A 24,679-nucleotide genomic window follows, 5' to 3' on the forward strand; every position below is an offset into this window, starting at 1 on the left:
GTTAGGAACACCTCACCGACTGAATTTGCAGCATCCTTGCCAACTCTAGCTGAGGGAAGTCCTTTCAGCAGCCCAGGAAGGAGTTTCAGTCTGGACTCAAGTTCCTTCACCTTTCCACAGCAATACGTCTATTCTTTGGTGAACTTCCACTTGGCCCACGAAAGCTCCCAGCTTTAATACTATTAATGATGTGAAGCAAAGCTTCTAGAAAGCCTTGCCCCTTATTTATTGGAAAAACCGAGCTGGCTGTACCAGTCTGCGTCAAGGCCAAGACAGAGGCTGGCCAAGCTCCAGTGTTTTGGCTCGGAGGCAAAGTTGTACATTCTACAGATAATATCCAGTTCACTCTGGACAGTGAGGTGAGGAAAACAAGTGAGGAGCAGAAAGACCTTGAATATGAGTCGCAAGCACTGCTGTGCACGCAGAAGCAAGACAATATCAGAAAATAAGAAGACATGAGGCCATGTCAAAGCTAATAATAAGAGCCTATAATTCTCATAAAAGCTTGAAGCAAAGTAAAGTCAGCAAGCACGATGACATGAGGCCATGTCAAAGCCAATAGCAAGCACTTATTGCTCTCATAACCAACTTGCATGCACCACTGTGCACGCAGAAGAACTGAAGCAAGGCACAGTCAGGAAACAAGATGGCTGGAGGCCATGTCAAAGCCAATAGCAAGACCTTAATATTTCTCACCAATGCACAATACAATACACATTTCTGCAAGCCTGCTTATAGCATCACATACTTTATCTCTCAATGTACAACACTGAGCACATGTTTGCACCACCGCCCACAACTCTGCACTTCGAGACCAAAAAGTACATTCCACACCTCTCTCGCCCTCTCACGCCTTCAAATGCACATCCCACACCCGCTGCTCCTGGCAAGACTGTTGCACTCTGTGACAGCTCCCATTGAAAGACAGCAAGCTTACAGGACAGAAGAGAAGCAGGTATATGCAGGACTGTCCTACATTAAGGCTGAGGCTAAATAACACACTAAAGTCAGTTAAAATGATGGTAGTTGAAGGTCATCATAGGGTGCCAAAATCACAAGAGGGGCTCTAATATTCGTGCACATAGTGAATTTCAGCCACCTTTCTACATCCATTGATCTGTTGTTGTGTCATTCACATTTGTGTTCCACCTACTACATTATTCATTATGCGGCAATGGGTCAGCCTACTTCAGCCACTGGCTAACTACACTTTGAGTGACTGCATTCAGCTCTTCCACAAGGAGCACATTTGCACACAAGGTAGTTTCCTTCAGTGCCAGTGTTTTTACTTTACAATTGCTTTTGTGTTGCCTTCTTTTGTGGATCCTAATGTGATGTGGATCCATATGTCAGCACAGAGTACTTTCCAGTTTAATCAGTTACGGACTCCTGACAATGATGTTTAAATTACTTTTGAAGTGACCTTTTCTCCTGCCAATGCTGCTTTAAAATTACTTTTGAAGTGGCATTTGTTTATCTGATGCTGCTTTTTCACACCATACTAGCAGCTCACATGAACTCTGAATATAAGCTCATGAGGGTGCTCTATCTTTTCAATCCTGTCGGTCTGTCATTTCTTCTTTCTTACTTCCTTTCTTTTGTTATTTCTTTTGTCCTTTCTGTCTTTCTTTCCTTCTCTTTCTCCTATCCTTTTTTCTTTCTTTGCTTCTTTCTTTGATTCATATTTCGTTCATTATTCTTTCTTTCTATATTTGTTTTTCTTTCCTTAGTTACCTTTTCTTTCCTGCTGTGGGGAACGGGGTCGGGAGAATGAGAGTCGCCACGAGTGTGAGTCTATCTTTAACCACTTTATTCGGTTTGAAAACACAGAGATAGGTTCAAAAAGGATTTAGAGCACAGTGTCCTGGAGGGTATAAACAATAAACGTGGAGTCTCTTCGGTGGGGAACTTCCGAAGTCTTCGGTTCCAGTCTTGAGGCAGCTGGGAGTGGCCACAGGTCCGGAGATGCACTCGGGAAAAGGAAAAGAAAAGCAGCCACGTTAGGGGCTGGGGTCGGTATATACAACAGATGAGAGGAGGGTAGGGTAGTGAGGGATCACCAGGTTGCTACCATCAACTCTAGCAGTCTTGGAGTGTAGACGGCCGGCAAGGTACGACAATAGTGACCACCCTCAGGCTACCCCGTCCCACCCCGTGATTTAAACAACCCTTGAAAACGCCTTCGTACCTTGTGGAGCCACACTTCTCCCCTGGAAGTGTGGCGGGGCGGCTCGTGGTATCGTTGGCCTCCTGGCTTGTCGTCACTCAGCTCCAGGGGTCCCAGCAGCGGTTCCACGACGGTTCCACCGTCTTCTTCCGTGTCGTCCTCCTCGTGCTTCGGCTGGCGTTCCGAAGGTTCCGCGCCGACAGTCCAAGACGGGGCTTCCTTAAACGCCCCCAGCTCTTCTGATTGGGTAGTGTCAGATGACGTCCTCTCACCTGATTGGCCGATCGTTGTAGAACATGCCCCTAGCGTCATAGAAGCTGGATACAGAGAGGCACGTCCCTGGGGCAGAGCCGGGGAAACCCAGGAAATGTCCAAAGGATCCTGCGGACGGGGTGGAAAGGAAGAAATGTTAGCAAGCACACCCTGTCCGTCCGAATCAGAAAGCTCATCTAGGTCAGGGAGCTCGGCTTCGTGACACATCCCACCCCCAGGATTGACCCGATCGGGAGGAATCAGATAGCGGGACAGGAAGTCAACATTTCCTTGCAAGGAACCCTTTCGATGACGGACCTCGATCTGGAAAGGCTGCAGGGCCAAAAACCAACGCAGAATGTGATCGTTGTTCCCCCTGTTACGCTGAAGCCAAGTTAAGGGAGCATGGTCCGTATACAACACAAACGGTCTCCCCTCGAGATAGTATCTCAGTTTTTCCACTCCCCAACGGACAGCTAGGCACTCCTTCTCAATCGTAGAATACGCCTGCTCCCTAGGAAACAACTTGCGACTGATAAAGAACACAGGTCGTTCAGCCCCGTTCTCGTCCTCCTGGGAAAGAACCGCACCAATGCCAACCCCAGAAGCGTCCGTCTGGAGAATGAATGGCTTGAGGAAATCAGGGGAAATGAGGACAGATGAAGAAGTCAAAGCGTCCTTCAAGGCTTGGAAAGCCGAAGACTGTACCAGAGAAGGAGCGGGGAGTGCAGCAGACTTGATGTTCTTCCCGAGGAGGTCCGTGAGAGGAGCTGCCAGACTAGCAAACTGAGCAATGAACCGGCGGTAATAACCCACCAACCCCAAGAAGGCCCTGAGTTCTTTTTTTGAAGATGGGTAGGGTAAAGCTTTAATTGCTTCCAGTTTCTCAGTCTGAGGCTTAATTTGTCCATCCTCCAAAAGGTACCCAAGATATTTGACCTGCTGGAAAGCAAATCGGGACTTCTTCGCATTAATGTGGAGATTGGCATCCCTTAGACTGCTTAGTATGTTCCCAAGGTGTTGTAAATGGTCATCCCAGGTTTTGCTAAATACTACAATGTCGTCCAGGTAGGCAGACGCGTATTGTAAGTGAGGTGCCAGCAGTGTATCCATGACCCTCTAAAACGTTGCTGGTGCCCCATGCAACCCACAGGGAAGTAACGTGAAGTGGTAATGACCAGATGGGGTTGAGAATGCCGTCTTTTCCATGTCTTTGGGAGCAAGGGGTATCTGCCAATATCCCTTGGTGAGATCTATGGTGGTGATATACCGAGCCTCCCCAAGGCGTTCCAGTAATTCATCGACCCTAGGCAAGGGGTATGCATCTTGTTTAGACACCCGATTAACGGCCCTGAAGTCGATACAAAAACGGATACTACCATCAGGCTTCGGTACCAAGACCACCGGTGAGCACCAGTTGCTGTGGGAAGGGACTATGATTCCGGACTTCAGCATACTGTCTACCTCGGCCTGGAATGCCAAGCGTCTTGCCTCGGGGATTCGGTAGGGTTTCTGTTTTACCACTGTATTGGGGAGAGTAGGTATGCTGTGTTCCGCCAAGTGGGTACGGCCCGGTTGATCCGAGAAGACTGCTGAATGAGACAAGAGCAGTTTCCTAACTTCTTGTTGCTGGATATCAGATAGTTCAGGATTGACAGGAGCAGCACTAACAGTATGGTCTGTATTGAGTACAGGAGACACCACGTTGACTGTCTGAGGGGGTGGACCTAACCATTTTTTAAGGATGTTAATATGGTACATTTGGGTTTTGCCTCTTCCTAACTGTACCAGGTACTTAGTGCGTCCTATTTTCTTCAAGATTTTGAAGGGTCCCTGCCACTCCTTCCTCATTTTATGTGTAGAGGAGGGTAATAGAATCAAAACCCAGTCACCTACATCCAACACCCTCCACTTTGTTCCACGATCATACAGGGTTTTCTGTTTGGTTTGAGCTACCGCTAAATGCTCGTGAGCAAGCGATCTGAGTTTGTGTAGTCTGCTCTGGAGTTGTCTGGTGTAATCCAACAGGGCCTCAGCTTCCTGTGCTCCCTCAGTCTCCCAGCTATCCTTCGTGATCTCAAGGAGTGTTCTAGGGGGTCTCCCGAACAATAATTCAAATGGGGAGGTCCCTAGACTGGACTGTTTCTGGCTACAAAGTACAAAGAGAGCCAGGGGCAATAACTGGTCCCAGTTCTTTCCATCACCCGACAACAATTTTTTTAAGGTTAGCTTAAGGGAGCCGTTGTATCGCTCAACCAAACCGTCTGTTTGTGGGTGATACACAGACGTCTTGATGTGTTTGATGTTTAACTGTTTGCATACCTGTTGCATCAAACGGGAAACAAAAGGGGTGCCCTGATCGGTAACGATCTCTTTTGGAAAACCCATGCGAGAGAACACTTCAACTAGCCTCTGGGCTATCGCTACTGAAGTGGCTGATTTAAGAGGAAAAGCCTTGGGATACCGCGTGGCATAATCAACCAAAACCAATGCGTATTGATGTCCTCGGGAGGATTTCGGTAAAGGCCCGATTAAGTCCATTCCTATACGATCAAATGGGACCCCTATAATAGGCATGGGTACCAAAGGGGCAGGAGGTGGTGTGTATGGGTTCCGTTTCTGGCATATTCTGCACTCCTGACAATATTTCTGTACTTGGGCGTAAATACCTGGCCAAAAAAAGTGTCGCAATATAGATTGACTCGTCTTTTCTACCCCAGAGTGGTCAGCTAACAAATGGACATGACCAAAGAACAATATCTGATCACGAAAATCATTCGGGACCAGCAGTTGCGGTTCAGCATCAGCCTTGGCGAGTCTATACAGTAGACCATTTTTTTCAAGAAAAGTGGGATAGGTCCTAGTGGTCGGATCCTGTCCGTTTCGTGCAACCTGCCATGCATTGGTGAGACTTGCATCGTTCAATTGGGCAGTCCTAAAATGGGTGTCCTTGGCCCAGGGTTCTGCAGCTAACAAGGTATCATGGGGAAGGGACAAGTGATGAAGGGTATCCAATAACAAAGTACTAAATGAAGGATTATCAGTCCCTATGATTATGGGTTCAGGTAAACCAGCCATAACTCCCACCACAACTTCCATATTTTTCCCTGAAGGTGTGTGAAGCGTGATTTTGGCTATAGGATATTCCTTGACGTCCCCATGGACACAACGGATACTGACCCGTTTCCCCGGAATGAGAGAGTTGCGGTCTACCAGCTCCTCCCTTATAACTGAATGTTTGCAACCGGAATCTAATAATGCTCTTATACTAGTACCGTTCAAAGAGACACGTACATAGAAAGTGGTTCCGGTTTCTTGTGCATAGAGGATAGACCTTGGGGCATAGCTCACGTCCATAGGTTCGTCTTCTCTTTCTTTTTTTCCCGACAAAACTGGGCAATATGCCCCCATTCACCACAGTCATAGCATTGAGGTCCTGAATTGGGAAGTTCGGGTCGTTGAAACCGCACCTTTGGAGGTTCCGGGATGGGTTTTTGGAACCTTTTATCAGTTTTAACAGGTGGTATGACTTTAGTGTTTTTTTCGGGTTCCTTCATATAAGGCTTACCCTGAGCCCGGGCATAACAAGTTGCCATTTCTATAGCATGCTCCAATGTTAACCCTGCATGTTGCTTAATCCACCTCTGGGTGCTATAGGGAAGTGCTTCGATGAACTGTTCAAGATATACTTTGTTCATAATGGCGTCGATGTTTCCTTCATGGGGCTTTAGCCATAAGTCCGCAGACTCCTTTAATTTGAAAAACAAGGTTTTGGGTAAATCCCCGGGTGACCCTTTCTCTTGACGAAACCGCAGTCGATGGGTTTCCTCGTCTACCCCCAATCTATCGAGGATATACTGTTTCACAACCGCATAGGCAGTTGTTCCATCCCGGTTTACTGTCTGATAAGCTGCCTGGGCCTCACCGGTTAGCAATGGCGCCAAATAGAAGGGCCACGTATCGCCAGGCCAGGAACTAGCTCTTGCCGCTCTTTCAAAGTTCAAAAAGAAAGCAAGGGGGTCTTCACCTGGACTAAACTTCTGTAACGGTACAACAGTGCCCGGAGGTGGAGCTGTAGCCCTTCCCTGTCCTATTACAGTCATTAGTTGTGTTTGTCCCTCCGCCAATTTGAGAATGTTATCGGACTGCATTTGGATGGCTTGGGAAAACGCAGTTCGGTCTGCTTCCATTTGGGTCAAGAGTTCCTCCATTCTGTATCGGATGGTGTGGTTCACTGCTTGATCCGAGTCACGGCACCACTTGTGGGGAACGGGGTCGGGAGAATGAGAGTCGCCACGAGTGTGAGTCTATCTTTAACCACTTTATTCGGTTTGAAAACACCGAGATAGGTTCAAAAAGGATTTAGAGCACAGTGTCCTGGAGGGTATAAACAATAAACGTGGAGTCTCTTCGGTGGGGAACTTCCGAAGTCTTCGGTTCCAGTCTTGAGGCAGCTGGGAGTGGCCACAGGTCCGGAGATGCACTCGGGAAAAGGAAAAGAAAAGCAGCCACGTTAGGGGCTGGGGTCGGTATATACAACAGATGAGAGGAGGGTAGGGTAGTGAGGGATCACCAGGGTGCTACCACCAACTCTAGCAGTCTTGGAGTGTAGACGTCCGGCAAGGTACGACAATAGTGACCACCCTCAGGCTACCCCGTCCCACCCCATGATTTTAACAACCCTTGAAAACGCCCTCGTACCTTGTGGAGCCACACTTCTCCCCTGGAAGTGTGGCGGGGCGGCTCGTGGTATCGTTGGCCTCCTGGCTTGTCGTCACTCAGCTCCAGGGGTCCCAGCAGCGGTTCCACGACGGTTCCACCGTCTTCTTCCGTGGCGTCCTCCTCGTGCTTCGGCTGGCGTTCCGAAGGTTCCGCGCCGACAGTCCAAGACGGGGCTTCCTTAAACGCCCCCAGCTCTTCTGATTGGGTAGTGTCAGATGACGTCCTCTCACCTGATTGGCCGATCGTTGTAGAACATGCCCCTAGCATCATAGAAGCTGGATACAGAGAGGCACGTCCCTGGGGCAGAGCCGGGGAAACCCAGGAAATGTCCAAAAGATCCTGCGGACGGGGTGGAAAGGAAGAAATGTTAGCAAGCACACCCCGTCCGTCCGAATCAGAAAGCTCATCTAGGTCAGGGAGCTCGGCTTCGTGACACATCCCACCCCCAGGATTGATCCGATCGGGAGGAATCGGATAGCGGGACAGGAAGTCAACATTTCCTTGCAAGGAACCCTTTCGATGACGGACCTCGATCTGGAAAGGCTGCAGGGCCAAAAACCAACGCAGAATGCGATTGTTGTTCCCCCTGTTACGCTGAAGCCAAGTTAAGGGAGCATGGTCCGTATACAACACAAACGGTCTCCCCTCGAGATAGTATCTCAGTTTTTCCACTCCCCAACGGACAGCTAGGCACTCCTTCTCAATCGTAGAATACGCCTGCTCCCTAGGAAACAACTTGCGACTGATAAAGAGCACAGGTCGTTCAGCCCCGTTCTCGTCCTCCTGGGAAAGAACCGCACCAATGCCAACCCCAGAAGCGTCCGTCTGGAGAATGAATGGCTTGAGGAAATCAGGGGAAATGAGGACAGATGAAGAAGTCAAAGCGTCCTTCAAGGCTTGGAAAGCCGAAGACTGTACCAGAGAAGGAGCGGGGAGTGCAGCAGACTTGATGTTCTTCCCGAGGAGGTCCGTGAGAGGAGCTGCCAGACTAGCAAACTGAGCAATGAACCGGCGGTAATAACCCACCAACCCCAAGAAGGCCCTGAGTTCTTTTTTTGAAGATGGGTAGGGTAAAGCTTTAATTGCTTCCAGTTTCTCAGTCTGAGGCTTAATTTGTCCATCCTCCAAAAGGTACCCAAGATATTTGACCTGCTGGAAAGCAAATCGGGACTTCTTCTCATTAATGTGGAGATTGGCATCCCTTAGACTGCTTAGTATGTTCCCAAGGTGTTGTAAATGGTCATCCCAGGTTTTGCTAAATACTACAATGTCGTCCAGGTAGGCAGACGCGTATTGTAAGTGAGGTGCCAGCAGTGTATCCATGACCCTCTAAAACGTTGCTGGCGCCCCATGCAACCCACAGGGAAGTACCGTGAAGTGGTAATGACCAGATGGGGTTGAGAATGCCGTCTTTTCCATGTCTTTGGGAGCAAGGGGTATCTGCCAATATCCCTTGGTGAGATCTATGGTGGTGATATACCGAGCCTCCCCAAGGCGTTCCAGTAATTCATCGACCCTAGGCAAGGGGTATGCATCTTGTTTAGACACCCGATTAACGGCCCTGAAGTCGATACAAAAACGGATACTACCATCAGGCTTCGGTACCAAGACCACCGGTGAGCATCAGTTGCTGTGGGAAGGGACTATGATTCCGGACTTCAGCATACTGTCTACCTCGGCCTGGAATGCCAAGCGTCTTGCCTCGGGGATTCGGTAGGGTTTCTGTTTTACCACTATATTGGGGAGAGTAGGTATGCTGTGTTCCGCCAAGTGGGTACGGCCCGGTTGATCCGAGAAGACTGCTGAATGAGACAAGAGCAGTTTCCTAACTTCTTGTTGCTGGATATCAGATAGTTCAGGATTGACAGGAGCAGCACTAACAGTATGGTCTGTATTGAGTACAGGAGACACCACGTTGACTGTCTGAGGGGGTGGACCTAACCATTTTTTAAGGATGTTAATATGGTACATTTGGGTTTTGCCTCTTCCTAACTGTACCAGGTACGTAGTGCGTCCTATTTTCTTCAAGATTTTGAAGGGTCCCTGCCACTCCTTCCTCATTTTATGTGTAGAGGAGGGTAATAGAATCAAAACCCAGTCACCTACATCCAACACCCTCCACTTTGTTCCACGATCATACAGGGTTTTCTGTTTGGTTTGAGCTACCGCTAAATGCTCGTGAGCAAGCGATCTGAGTTTGTGTAGTCTGCTCTGGAGTTGTCTGGTGTAATCCAACAGGGCCTCAGCTTCCTGTGCTCCCTCAGTCTCCCAGCTATCCTTTGTGATCTCAAGGAGTGTTCTAGGGGGTCTCCCGAACAATAATTCAAATGGGGAGGTCCCTAGACTGGACTGTTTCTGGCTACGGAGTACAAAGTGAGCCAGGGGCAATAACTGGTCCCAGTTCTTTCCATCACCCGACAACAATTTTTTTAAGGTTAGCTTAAGGGAGCCGTTGTATCGCTCAACCAAACCGTCTGCTTGTGGGTGATACACAGACGTCTTGATGTGTTTGATGTTTAACTGTTTGCATACCTGTTGCATCAAACGGGAAACAAAAGGGGTGCCCTGATCGGTAACGATCTCTTTTGGAAAACCCATGCGAGAGAACACTTCAACTAGCCTCTGGGCTATCGCTACTGAAGTTGCTGATTTAAGAGGAAAAGCCTCGGGATACCGCGTGGCATAATCAACCAAAACCAATGCGTATTGATGTCCTCGGGAGGATTTCGGTAAAGGCCCGATTAAGTCCATTCCTATACGATCAAATGGGACCCCTATAATAGGCATGGGTACCAAAGGGGCAGGAGGTGGTGTGTATGGGTTCCGTTTCTGGCATATTCTGCACTCCTGACAATATTTCTGTACTTGGGCGTAAATACCTGGCCAAAAAAAGTGTCGCAATAGAGATTGACTCGTCTTTTCTACCCCAGAGTGGCCAGCTAACAAATGGACATGACCAAAGAACAATATCTGATCACGAAAATCATTCGGGACCAGCAGTTGAGGTTCAGCATCAGCCTTGGCGAGTCTATACAGTAGACCATTTTTTTCAAGAAAAGTGGGATAGGTCCTAGTGGTCGGATCCTGTCCGTTTCGTGCAACCTGCCATGCATTGATGAGACTTGCATCGTTCAATTGGGCAGTCCTAAAATGGGTGTCCCTGGCCCAGGGTTCTGCAGCTAACAAGGTATCATGGGGAAGGGACAAGTGATGAAGGGTATCCAATAACAAAGTACTAAATGAAGGATTATCAGTCCCTATGATTATGGGTTCAGGTAAACCAGCCATAACTCCCACCACAACTTCCATATTTTTCCCTGAAGGTGTGTGAAGCGTGATTTTGGCTATAGGATATTCCTTGACGTCCCCATGGACACAACGGATACTGACCCGTTTCCCCGGAATGAGAGAGTTGCAGTCTACCAGCTCCTCCCTTCTAACTGAATGTTTGCAACCGGAATCTAATAATGCTCTTATACTAGTACCGTTCAAAGAGACACGTACATAGAAAGTGGTTCCGGTTTCTTGTGCATAGAGGATAGACCTTGGGGCATAGCTCACGTCCATAGGTTCGTCTTCTCTTTCTTTTTTTTCCCGACAAAACCGGGCAATATGCCCCCATTCACCACAGTCATAGCATTGAGGTCCTGAATTGGGAAGTTCGGGTCGTTGAAACCGCACCTTTGGAGGTTCGGGGATGGGTTTTTGGAACCTTTTATCAGTTTTAACAGGTGGTATGACTTTAGTGTTTTTTTCGAGTTCCTTCATATAAGGCTTACCCTGAGCCCGGGCATAACAAGTTGCCATTTCTATAGCATGCTCCAATGTTAACCCTGCATGTTGCTTAATCCACCTCTGGGTGCTATAGGGAAGTGCTTCGATGAACTGTTCAAGATATACTTTCTTCATAATGGCGTCGATGTTTCCTTCATGGGGCTTTAGCCATAAGTCCGCAGACTCCTTTAATTTGAAAAACAAGGTTTTGGGTAAATCCCCGGGTGACCCTTTCTCTTGACGAAACCGCAATCGATGGGTTTCCTCGTCTACCCCCAATCTATCGAGGATATACTGTTTCACAACCGCATAGGCAGTTGTTCCATCCCGGTTTACTGTCTGATAAGCTGCCTGGGCCTCACCGGTTAGCAATGGCGCCAAATAGAAGGGCCACCTATCGCCAGGCCAGGAACTAGCTCTTGCCACTCTTTCAAAGTTCAAAAAGAAAGCAAGGGGGTCTTCACCTGGACTAAACTTCTGTAACGGTACAACAGTGCCCGGAGGTGGAGCTGTAGCCCTTCCCTGTCCTATTTCAGTCATTAGTTGTGTTTGTCCCTCCGCCAATTTGAGAATGTTATCGGACTGCGTTTGGATGGCTTGGGAAAACGCAGTTCGGTCTGCTTCCATTTGGGTCAAGAGTTCCTCCATTCTGTATCGGATGGTGTGGTTCACTGCTTGATCCGAGTCACGGCACCACTTGTGGGGAACGGGGTCGGGAGAATGAGAGTCGCCACGAGTGTGAGTCTATCTTTAACCACTTTATTCGGTTTGAAAACACCGAGATAGGTTCAAAAAGGATTTAGAGCACAGTGTCCTGGAGGGTATAAACAATAAACGTGGAGTCTCTTCGGTGGGGAACTTCCGAAGTCTTCGGTTTCAGTCTTGAGGCAGCTGGGAGTGGCCACAGGTCCGGAGATGCACTCAGGAAAAGGAAAAGAAAAGCAGCCACGTTAGGGGCTGGGGTCGGTATATACAACAGATGAGAGGAGGGTAGGGTAGTGAGGGATCACCAGGGTGCTACCACCAACTCTAGCAGTCTTGGAGTGTAGACGGCCGGCAAGGTACGACGATAGTGACCACCCTCAGGCTACCCCGTCCCACCCCGTGATTTAAACAACCCTTGAAAACGCCCTCGTACCTTGTGGAGCCACACTTCTCCCCTGGCTCGTGGTATCGTTGGCCTCCTGGCTTGTCGTCACTCAGCTCCGGGGGTCCCAGCAGCGGTTCCACGACGGTTCCACCGTCTTCTTCCGTGGCGTCCTCCTCATGCTTCGGCTGGCGTTCCGAAGGTTCCGCGCCGACAGTCCAAGACGGGGCTTCCTTAAACGCCCCCAGCTCTTCTGATTAGGTAGTGTCAGATGACGTCCTCTCACCTGATTGGCCGATCATTGTAGAACATGCCCCTAACGTCATAGAAGCTGGATACAGAGAGGCACGTCCCTGGGGCAGAGCCGGGGAAACCCAGGAAATGTCCAAAGGATCCTGCGGACGGGATGGAAAGGAAGAAACGTTAGCAGACACACCCCGTCCGTCCAAATCAGAAAGCTCAACTAGGTCAGGGAGCTCGGCTTCGTGACACCTGCCTTCCCCTCGTTCTTTCTGTCCTTTCTCTATTCTTTTGTCTTTCCTCTTTCTTTCTTTCATTCCTTTCATTTTTCTTCCCTTCTTTCTGTGTTTGTTTTTTCTTTCTTTATTGTCTTTGTCTTTCTTTCGTTTTGACTCCGACTTTTTCACACTATACCAGCAGCTCACATGAACTCTGAATATAAACTTATGAGAGCACTTTAACTGTGGAAACTTGTTTGCCAGTTATTCCTTCTTTCCTTCCTTCTTTTTTTTCTTTCTTCTATCATCCTTTCATCTATCTATTGTGCCTTCCTCTTTCTTTTTGCTTTCATTCTTCCATACCTTTGTCTTTCTTTCTAGACGTCCTCTTTCATTCTTTTTTTCTTTATTTTTTTAGTTTATTTATTTATTTCTTTTTCAAAGTGAAGAGGCTTGCAGCTAAGGCCAGGCGGATTGGCTTTACTTTAAAGCTTGTGTTAGCCAATACCTTTTGATTTTCCTAAAATCATGGTTATTACATAAGTTACTTATCAGGTTTATCAGACAGACTTCATTGTAAGTCTGTGGTTTTTGGTATCCCTAGTTTTTTGCCCCGAGTTCCCACTTCAGGGCAGCACTTTTCCCAATAAAAAATTCGTATTTTTCAACCCTTCCTAAAAATTCTTGGGGAATTTCTAACTTTCCCTAAAATATTCCAGGACTAGAGGTTCAATAGCAAATAAATCTCATGCAATATTTGGAAAAATTTGCTGTTTCCCCAAATATTCTAGGACTAGAGTTAGAATAGTAAGTTTAAACTTCCAGTGTCTGCCACACTTGCTGCTTCCAAGGGCTCAGTTCAGGGCAAGAAACACATAGGAGTATCAGCTTCCCTTCTACTCCAGCATTCTCCACAAGGCAATGTGTCTGCCCACTTCAGCCATTGGGTAGTTACACTATGAGTTATGGCTTGCTGCCCTCCTTTCTCAAGAAGCACATCTACACACAAAGTAGTTCCTTTCAGTGTCAGGGAGTAGAATTGCAATGTGCGCTTTTTTTTAAAGCAAAACAACAATTTTGCCTTAGCTAAATGATTTATTTCTTTTTATCAATAAGGGCCGAACAATAAAGTTTGGAAAAACCATGACAAAACAAAAACAAGAATTTCCAAAAGGTTGGGGGCCAATTCAAAATTTGCAAACATTTGTGACAAGAATTTTCAATTCTATTAAGGACAAGGAGGCGAGGATTATGCTATCTCATTTCTTTAATGAAATGCCCAGCAGCCATAGAAACAAATAAACTACAATACCCAGAAACACATGGGTAACAACCATAGAGTGTGTAGTATATAAAGCCATATAGAGAGTCACTCTTCCTCTTTCTTTCGTGAAAACACATCCAGTAAAGCAGAACAAAGCCAATCCGGAAAGTCAAATAAGGAAAACAGCATCACCAATCCAGGAAGGCCAAGGAACATCCAAAAGGCAACAAAGTGAAGAAGACTGAATCCAGAAGACTCCGAAGGAGCAGGTAGGTAGATACCGGGCAGATCGGAAAAATCTTCATTTGGGATCAGATCCTGAAAAGGAATACAAAGCCGTAATACACAAGCTATGCAAAATATTGAGCATAAAAGCATGGGAGGGTGAATAAACAAGATGCATACAAAGAAAACATCATAAGCATAAATGCAGAATATGTATAATAATAAATGCATACAACAACGGTTGGGATAATCCTCGCCTCCTTGTCCTTAATAGAATTGAAAACTCTTGTCACGAATGTTTGCAAATTTTGAATTCTATTGCAGGACAGGAGGCTCCGATTATGCTTGTTTAAAGCTGATCCACCACCACAGAAGCAACATTAGCAATAGGCTTAAAGTAAAACGTCTTGAAAACAGAGTCAGAGGACCAATCAGCGGCCTTCATAATGTCAACCCCCATAGAGAAAGCTTTAGAAGACATGGCTCCGCGAGCTGAATGTGCCCCAAACACAGAAACATCAATCCCAGCCTCCGCCATGAGCCAACGAACCCATCTAGCCGGGGTGACAGGGCGGAAAGGCTTTTGCAAAGCAATTAGCAACTGACCCTGCATATCTGAACGAATAGAAGCAGTACTTACTTCGTAATCCTTGAGACATTGGACGACACACAGATTAGGACGAGCAGGGAATGCAGGATAAGAAATAACTGCAGTGTTTGTCTTAGTACGCCTGGTGAGGTGAAAGGTGACGCCTTCCGGCGTGAAATGAAGGCCGGCTAAATCCAAAGCACGGACATCAGACACCCGCTTGCAAGAGATCAGACACAATAACATAGTTAATTTGGCCGACAGTTGCTTACGTGACAGCAAGGAATTGACAGGCCAGGCCTCCAGAAAACGGAGCACAACCGGCACGTCCCATAAAGAGACGTACTTAGGACGCGGGGGATTCGCAAGACGAATACCCTTGAGCAGTTTAGAAACCAGAGAGTGTTCAGCTGCAGGCTTACCGTCCACCTGGAGGTGGCCCGCTGAGATGGCACAACGAAAATTGTTCACTGTGTGATACGCCAAACCAGAAGAAGCCAGGGAAGCCAAAAAATTTAGTATGACAGAGACATCCGCTGAAGCGGGATCAACTTGCCATTGAACACACCAGTCACACCAACGCTTCCAGGAACTCATGTAGCGTTTGTGGGTGTTGGAAGACCAGGCGTCACTAATTAATTTGGAAGCGTCCGCAGAAAGGCCTGGGATCGACCAGCGTTCCCCGAAATCCGCCACGCTAGCAGGAGGAGAGAGCCTGAGAGAATCAGGGGATGCGGATTCCAAAGAGGATCTAACAGGAGATTCCACTTCTGGGGAACAAGGAGCGGCACTGCACAACTCATCTCCAAGAGAACCGGGAACCACGGTTGAGCCCGCCACAGAGGAGCAATCAAGACGATCTCCGACTGGTACCGCTTGTGTAAGCCAGAACCCTGGGTATCATCATGAAAGGGGAAAAGGCATAAGACAGAGTCGATGGCCACTGCTGAAGAAAGGCATCCGTGGCTAGGGCCTCCGAATCCGGTCTCCAACTGAAGAACAGTGGGAGTTGAGAATTGAGACGAGAGGCGAACAGATCCATGTGACATGGGCCCCAAGTCCGAAGAAGAGCGCGAAAGGCGCGGGGATGTAACCTCCAATCGCTGAAGTCTTTCAGGTGTCTGGAGTGCCAATCTGCAACTTGATTATCGCGGCCGGGAAGATATTCAGCAATAACCGTGATCTTTTGTTGCAGACAAAAATGCCAAAAGTCCTTGGCAATCTCCGCCAGAAGCTTCGAGCGAGTACCGCCCAGCTTGTTGATGTAACGGACTGGTGACACGTTGTCCATGCGGAGAAGAATACTGCACTGGGACTGAAGGGGAGAGAAGGACTTGATCGCAAAGGACCCTGCCAGGAGTTCCAGGCAGTTGATGTGCAGGGAAAGCTCCTGAGGAGACCAACGACCCCCCGTCGAGACGGAACCGCACCGGGCTCCCCAACCCCATTGACTGGCATCCGATTCGATCACCAACTCTGGCGAAGTGCCGAACAGGGCTCAACCATTCCAAGCCTCCATGTGGTTCAACCACCACTGCATCTCCTATTTCGCCTCCTCTGATAGAGGAATCTGGTCCGAATACCGAAGACCTTTCTGGAGAAGACAGATTTTCAGGTTTTGTAATGCCCTGTAATGTAGAGGCGCCGGGAAGATCGCTTGAATGGAGGAGGCTAACAGACCGATGACTCATGCTAATGACCTCAACGACACAGTCGGTTTGGAAATAACAGAAGTCAGCTCTCTCTTGATATAACGCACCTTCTGAGCGGGTAACAGAAGTTTACAATTAAGAAAATTAACCTGGAAACCCAAGAAGTCCAACACTTGTGTCGGGACTAAAACCGACTTCTGGACATTCACAAGGAACCCCAGAGACTGCAAGAGATCGATGGCCCAGTTCAGATGGGTCAACAACCGAAATTGGGAGTCCGCCAGAATGAGGATGTCGTCTAGATAAATAATCAGACGAACACCTTGCGCGCGTAAGGATTCCACGACTGGCCTCAGAAGTTTCGTAAAGCACCAAGGTGCTGATGACAGGCCGAACGGAAGAACCTTGTACTCGTACCATTTCCCCAGCCATTGAAACTGAAGGAAGCGTCGATGAGGCGGAAATATCGGGACCGACAAGTAAGCGTCCTTGAGGTCCAGACGAACCATCCAATCCTTTTCGCGCAGAAGATCTCTCAACAGATGGATGCCCTCCATCTTGAAATGCCTGTAAACGACTCCCCCGTTGAAATCCCTTAGGTTGAGAACCAAGCGGGATCCCCCCCTTTCTTTTCCACCAGGAAAACCGTGCTGGCGAACCCTTGAGGATGGCGCACGGTCGGAACTATGGCCTCTTTCAACAGGAGAGATTCTAGTTCCGCGGAAATGAACTCCTGATCCTGCGTGGAAAAGCAAAGTGGAGAGGGAGGGTGGGGCTGATGTGGGCGGTGATAGAATTCTATTCGGTAACCCTGAACAGTCTCCAGCACCCAAGCATCGTTGGAGATCAATCGCCAATTGTCTTGGAAAAACTGTATCCTGCCCCCAAGAATCACACTGCATGCAGGAATTAGGCTCACCTGATGTCTTGGAATCCTGGTATCCACTATAGGATCCTCCAGAACAACCTTTCTGGTACTGGCCACGTCCTTTCTTGGAAGGATAGAATTTGGATCTGTTGGAGTAACCGGAATCCTGCTGATTGCCTCTGTGGGACTGGTTTCCCCTTTGGGTGGCTTGACCACGGCCGAACGAACGTCTCCTACTTCGTCCGGCCCTGCCGAAAACAGGACTAAAGGCCCGGCGTAATGAGGCTTGAGCCTTGTCCAAACCACTGAACGTGTTCACAAACTTGGTCAGTTCTTTCAAGAACGGCTGGCCGAAGAGTAAACCTTGAGCTTCCGGGCCCGCCTCAGGGGTGCAAAGCTCAGCAAGCTTCGGGTCAAGCTTCAGAAGAATCGAGCGACGGCGCTCGCTGGAAAGGGCACAATTTGCGTTGCCGAGTTGGCAAATGGCCCTCTGAGCCCATTCAATCAATTCATCAGGGTCTACCATCGCTGAGGATTCTTTGGCCACAAACCCAAGGTCAAGGATCTTAGTGAGCGGACCCATAAGATCTAGAACCTTATCCTGGCAAGAGCGCCAAGAGCGGTCCAAACCCTTCTTAGGGTCTTTCGCAAATTTGCGAAGATAGGTAAGCATCGTGGGATCTACCTCGGGGGTGTCTGCAAGGTGATCCGCTAGGTCCGGACGCAGACATTCGGAACGAAGGCGAGCTCGCACATCTTTGTCAAAAGGCTGGCGTATGTGAGTTTGCACATAGTCCGCCACAGCTGGGGATGGAAGCCAGGCGGAGGAGTTGGGATGGACAATGTCCGAGGGCTCAAAAGTCAGGACAGGAGGGTGCGTGGGCGCATCCACAAAATGTTTGTTGCATACCTTCTTCTTGGGAGGAGGGCCCGCATGATCAGAGGAGGAGGAGGAACCTTGGTCGTCCGTATCCGCAGGTAAAACAGCCGAAGGCGCGCCCCCTTGGGCATAGACTTGACAGAATGTAATGATTTAGCCAATTTTGGGAAATCCGAAGAATGAGGATTCTTAGGGGAGGTAGAAGACTTGCGTGAAGCAGGTACCCATCCCTGCTGTTGCGCATATTGGGTCAAATGCAGGTTTAGAGGCGTTATGGCTCTCACCAAAGCTTTATTGACCGAATGCTGTACCCCCTGATCAAGAGCCTCCACCAAATCATATTCTAAGGACTCAGGGACTTCTTCCTCATCATAATAGTCATCCCCATAATAGGAAGCACTCATGGTTCCCACAGAGTGAGAAAAGTATAGCCCACTGGATGACAAAAATCCGATTTGCCAATGGCAAAATTCAGCGGGAGTGTAAAAACCCCGACAGCAAGCCAAAGAAGCATAAAAAACTGCCAAAATTCAATAGAATGTGGAGGGAGGGCTCGCTGTGCACCAAAAAACACACTCTAGGCAGAGCCTATGCAAGTATTATACAGCCCAAAGCCTTTAAATAAACAATGGGCATCAGAAGGGGTTAATGCGCTGGCTGTGGGCGTTGACGCTGTGAAAAGACGTCTTTCAAGAAGCTCTGTGTCTCTGAGGAGATTCGGAATGAGGAAATGGCATCCGTGCATGCGCGGAATGCCAGAAGTCGAACGCTCGAGAAATGAGCTCACGCAGCAGCGCGCGAGTCTCAAAACACCCCGTCTCCCGCTCGACCAAAAGGAAAAACACAGGCGCCGTGCGCCCGGACCAAGGGAGGCGGAACACGCTCTCCCAATAAACCGAAGACTCGGACGAGCTACACACCGCAGCGCTAAAGCAGCGAACGCGGAAAATGACAAGCAGAAGGTGCGTGCAATACAATCAACACAAAAGCGCTGATAGCGCAGAAAGCACGCGATAGCAATAAAGCAAACAGAAAGTCAATACAAGCAGCACATGCAAAGTAAGACAAAAGCACTTAACTGGCTGCAGAGGAGCAAAGAAAGAGGATGAGTGACTCTCTATATGGCTTTATATACCACACACTCTATGGTTGTTACCCATGTGTTTCTGGGTATTGTAGTTTATTTGTTTCTATGGCTGCTGGGCATTTCATTAAAGAAATGAGAAAGCATAATTGGAGCCTCCGGTCCTGCAATAGAATTTCAGCTCTATTGGCTTTACCAGCACTTATTTTTTTTCTACCAGCCTTTGATCCTGCCACCACATTTGCTGACTCCATCCCTATTGTCTCAGGATTACGAGATCATGGCCACGTAAATATGATCTTTGCTATGCTGCTACTTAGCCAACACCAAATATCATCGGCGGCCCTCTTTTCAAACTATAACCATACTACAAGATGGCCGACTTGCATATTACAGCAGAAAGTGTCCTTCTTCTATTTCTACAGCTCCAGTCTTCTTTTTATGTGCACGGGCGCTGTTCCACGCTGTTGCTGCCGGTAGAGCTGATATTACTGACTACCAGGCGGCTGTCACTGAGCGAGAAGACTAGGAAACAGAGGGAGACGCAACCGCTCAGCGGTTACTTTTAGCAGAAAGCCTTACTATGTGACATCATCAAAACGCGCTGGGCTGAGCTGAAGTTGAGTCGAAGTTAAGGAAAGTACGAGACCAAAAGAAGGGGAGTTCAAAGACCGAAGAGGGAGTGCACCAGGGATACAGAAAGTGGGTCACCTCGGAGATATTAGGAACAGGGAAGACGTAAGAGATAGACGAGACGTAGGAAAGAAATCAAAGCAGACCGAGAATTTCTGGAACAGACCAAACAAAATTGCGAGATCTTCAAAACTGGAGCAGCTGGCAGGAACCAAGAGACAGACGGGGGTATTTAGGAGAGCAAAAGAGGAGGCTTAGGAAGAGACCGAGAAAAGAAGAATAACACCAGGGAAAATTAACAGAAAAAGTGTTATCAAAAGAGCAGGGTGTTTTACCGAGAGATTAACGGAAAGAGGAGATAATATAAGAGCCGAGGAGATGTCAAAGGAAAGGTGAGTCCAGGAAATGTACCCACAGCATATAATCTACAGGGTTAAACCACAACAGAGTAGGGAAGCACTAAGGAATGATTGGAAAGGAGACAGGAGAGGACTTATGAAGCACCTACCAAAAATAGAGATAGGTGAGACAACAGTAAGGTAACCTAAGTGAGACCACGAGGGTACATTTCAAGAGAAGGGGTAGGCAGGTAGACATCGATGCAGGACATCCAACTACGTGAGCAGAGAACGCAAACAAGTAGAGGAAATTGGGTTAGTAGTGAAGATAGAGATAGTCGAATCTATGAGAAATTGGTAGGTGAAAGAAGGTGCACTCAGACATCAAAGAGCTGAAGCTAGAGACCGTGATGCGCAGACAGGAGGGATAGACAACATAGTGGGACAGACATTTGCAAAGAAACGCAGAAGTAAACTGAGAGACATGACCCGGACACAGAGAGCAGTGGCAGTGAGATATTCTTCAGGAGAGAGATAAGGAGCCGAGTGAGAGACATTGAAAGACTCACATCACTTCTTACATAGTTTTATAACGACGCTGCTGCTGTACCAGGCTGTACTAGAGATCATGTTGGGGATAGGAAAGCCCAAACTTCTCCAATAGAGCTTTGTCCATTTCTCAGCACCAACATTATTCCGTGGACCCTAGGACTTGTTCTGTGTGAGCTGCATTCTGTTGTCGTGGAGGATTGTCTTCAAACTGACCAACCATGTGGCAAAAATACACTTGGTGATGCCAGGATTTCAGTCTATGGCTTTAAGTTACGCTGCTTGCTGCTCATCATAGAGGCACTTGGGTTGTTACCGTGTGGCCATCAAGATGAAAGTCCATCCTTTTGATTGCTGATACATGGTGTATCCTGGAGCACATAACTGAAGTTCCTTCAGTCACCAACCCAATCCATTGAGCTTGCCTTAAGCTGCATTCGGTCTCCTCTCTTCAGACCCTATCCCCTGTACAAGATGAACGCCAAGGCTTCCTCTTCCAGAGTGGATGATAAGGTCATGGAAACACTCAAGAAGGTCTTTGGATTTGACACCTTTAGAACAGCACTGCAGGAGAGTGCGGTCAGGACTGTGGTAGAAGGTAAGCCACAGCAGCGTATCCGAACACTCAACTGTTGGCAAAAAGAAAACCATATTTTGATTCAGCAAAATTATCCATTTATAAATACAGGCATCACCTGTGTTTTCCAATATATTGTCGCGTATCTGCATTGTGTTGATGTGGCATTATTGTAGTCTAAGTTTCCAACTGAACATATTTGTTTTGACCGCCCAATACTTTCCAGTTTTGCATATCCCAATGGAGTAGTTTGCTTTCTCCTAGCAGGCCATCACAATTTAGACACCTCACTGTATGAATTGGCATGCTAATGGCATCACACAGATTACAGAGCATCAGGTTTATCTCGGATTTGCTGGTGATATCCATAGTTGGGAATTCTTGCTGCTTTCCTAATATCACATCAAATCCCAGCGGCACATTGAAGAACCTTTATTCTCACATAAAAAAAAATCGTAGGTGCTGAATATTTAGATACAGACCCCTTACCACCATAATGCACGATTGGATAATGATAGCAGATCTAATATACTTTCGTCTGTAACTTTTATTATTGACCTGATCATTTTTTATTGTATTGGCCTACATCATATTTGTAAGGTTGGCAGTACCACTTTTTAAATCTAAAATATAAATGCATTGCATAAAATAAATACACGTGTTACAGAATAGTTGACAAAACAACAAGTGGTCCTGAGCATACGAAAATAAGGAAAACAATTGATATATATAGATCACAATGGAGCTCTATATAGTTCAAGATTCCTTGACCAGCCGGCCAAGGAATATTTATTGGTTCAATAAATTTGTGATCTCAAAAATACAACAAATAACCCAAGAAATAAGGGTTAAATTGGGGCACAGTCCTGTGCCTTGCAAGGAGGAAAAAGGTAGGAAAGTAAAGGTAAGTGAAGAAAATTTATCAGGCAAACAGTGTGAGCTTGCAGGTCACTGGTATGAATTATACATTAGCAGTGTATCCTGGAGTCATTCATACAACCAATAGTAACAGGGAAGTACATGTATGAACTACTCTAAGGTCGACGTTTCGATCCCCAGCTCGGGTATCACGGGATCATCATCAGGACAAGTAAATTAATTTTGCCTGAACACAGTTATTTACCACACCGAGTTGGTGGCTTGAAGTGGAATTGGCTTCAGATGAGAGAGTTCTTATAGGGTCACCCACGTTATTCTTAATGGGTAAACCGTTCCATAGAATGTGGTTATGAATTCTGTATGGGAGCTGGAATTGATGAAGCCCAATCTTTAGGGTTTGCACGGTGATGTAACACCGGAATAACGGGTCTTGTAATTGATCACTCTGGGACATCTGGTCCTATGACATTATTTTGCATAGTCTGTTGAAAGCTATAGGTGATTTGCAGAAGTCCGTTTCAGATACTGAGACTGCAATGTGGTATCTTGAACTATATAGAGCTCCATTGTGATCTATATATATCAATTGTTTTCCTTATTTTCGTATGCTCAGGACCACTTGTTGTTTTGATGAATACTTGCTACCCATGGTCCCGAGCGATTTAATGGGTTCCCCTTGTCCCTTCTTGACAGAATAGTTGACATCCCATTAGAGAGAGACTGCCATAGATACGGAGGGGAAAAGAACCTTCGCTTTAGGATGTTCTCAGTTTTCCTACCAACAGTCTCTATATTAGCAGTAACTAAAGAGTTCAGATCTTTTGTAATCTAATATCCTCCACCTCTTTAAGTGATTGAAAGGCAGACTTTCAGGTCTTGACATTAGACTTGCATTTGTTCATGTAATTCCTGCCATCTGGCCAAACTCGTCTGTGATTTTGTCTACTTGTGAGATGGTTCGAGCCGCAATAGAGACGCAAAGAGCACTTTGTCATTTTCATAGTCAAAGTACTTAAACAGGATAAGCCCTGAATCTGATCATAGCATCTGTGCTAAGGGTTCAATGCATAAATCAAATAGCTTCTGGTATTGGGGAATCCTTGTTTCGTAGGTAATTCTTATGCCAGGTATACATTATTACCTGTTGTTGGACGGGAACTCTTCTGCATGTTTCTGGAGAACGTGCTTCACTGCCCTGTGTTGATCTCCTGGCGAGTCATTTGTAAGCACTGTAAGGTTTCTTGATTTCTACATGTGTGAACATGATATTCGCACATGTCCACTGAAGGTCTTCCTGTTTACTTCGATTGAGATCATAGAGCTTGACTCGGAGGTTGAGGGGACTTGTATAAGGCACTCTTCTTTTATAGATAGTGGTCATTTCCTTTTTTACCCAGGCTGTGGTTGACTGATACGGGGGGCAGCATTAAACTATACCCTGTTACATACACCTGTACCCTTTAGTATGGGCTGCCTACCAGCTTCTTCCTGGTAAAGTCTTTGCAGTCTCCCTTACGTAGATTCTTTTTGTCTTTGCAGTATGTGTGTATTGAGAGCCAGTGAGTTCACTGGGTGAGGATGGCGAGCCATTGCGTTTAATGTGAGCTGAGCTGGAATCTGTTCTGATGGGCGTTCCAACTCCCCTGGGCCTCTCCCTAGTCTTGGCAGAAGTTTGGTGAGTTGGGGTAGACACTCGTTTTTTATCAGTATTTAGGTAATACTCCCTCTGGTGGGGGAACCACCTCCCTTTCTGCTGGGTGACGGTCAGAACCTCCTGGTATGGAGTTAATTAAAATGCCTCTCTGGGGGATAAGACAGACAGTTACCAAGAGCCCTCTTCACATGGACTGATCATGCTGTGAACATGCAGCGAGTATGCTCGAGGATTGGAAGGGCACCCGGAATGCAAAAGTAGCATACCCCCTTATTGGATTAGCCTGTCACTCAGGGAATGATAAGTGTGCCCTTATCAGCCAGTTGGTTGTTCAGGGCGGTTCTCTTTTCTGACAAGGCACTCACAAGGGGTCTGTAGGAGTGGAGTCTGAAGATTGGATTGTCATTCTTCTTACATACCTAAGAATAGGGTTTGAACTTGAGAAGGTGTCTCTGTGATGGATTACAGGTGAAAGGAATTTGCCAGTGTGATGGAAGGAGTTTGGCTACAGCTTGTCTAACTGGCATTGAAACAGAAACCGAGACAGAGCTGTCTGAGGGTTGTGGAGGCTATCCTGTCCTTCGGAACTCGAGGAGACTTCAGACAGCTGCTCAGGAAAAAACAACTTGCTGCACATCAACATCGAGGAAGACTGGGGGTTCTCTGTGGTTGTTGAAGATGAGACTCCTTGGCCCCTGACCCTTTCCCAGTGCTGTGGGAAGTGTGGGTGCTTTCAGTTAATGTGTGTAGCTGAGGGAAGAGTGTCCTGTTTTTACCATTTGAACGCTTGATCCCTGCCCGACTCCTTTCATAGTCTCCAGCTTTGTCCTTGCTTGACCGACACTGGTAGCTAGTAGGTACCAGTTCCAGGTCTGTTCCAGTGGGTGCCCTGCTATTAGAAAATCTATACTGTGATAAGTGGGCTCTGTGGCACAGACCCCCACCTCTTTTGGGTCATCTGAAGGTATCTGGGTGGACTGGCACCCTTGGCCAGCCACTACCCTCCTACAGGTAGTCCAGTGGTTAC

The 24,679-nt window shown here is 47.3% G+C and overlaps 1 protein-coding gene across 2 annotated transcripts in view; it reads left to right on the forward strand.

The window, feature by feature from the left end:
• The first annotated feature begins 19,124 nt into the window (after window positions 1-19,124).
• Window positions 19,125-24,679, forward strand: part of RECQL5 (RecQ like helicase 5) — a 769,601-nt gene continuing 764,046 nt past the window's right edge. Inside the window, exons 1-2 of one of the 2 annotated variants that reach the window (XM_086930749.1) lie at window positions 19,689-21,140; window positions 23,538-23,673. Coding sequence is in view for 1 of the 2 variants with exons in the window: in XM_086930748.1 (XP_086786874.1) it covers window positions 21,017-21,140 (124 nt within the window). In the remaining variant the exon portion in view is untranslated. Of the gene's footprint in view, window positions 21,141-23,537; window positions 23,674-24,679 lie in introns of both variants that reach the window. The other variant, XM_086930748.1, reaches the window with a different exon arrangement.

This window comes from Lissotriton vulgaris, chromosome 7 (genome assembly GCF_964263255.1).
Source record: "Lissotriton vulgaris chromosome 7, aLisVul1.2, whole genome shotgun sequence".
Lineage (NCBI taxonomy): Eukaryota > Metazoa > Chordata > Amphibia > Caudata > Salamandridae > Lissotriton > Lissotriton vulgaris.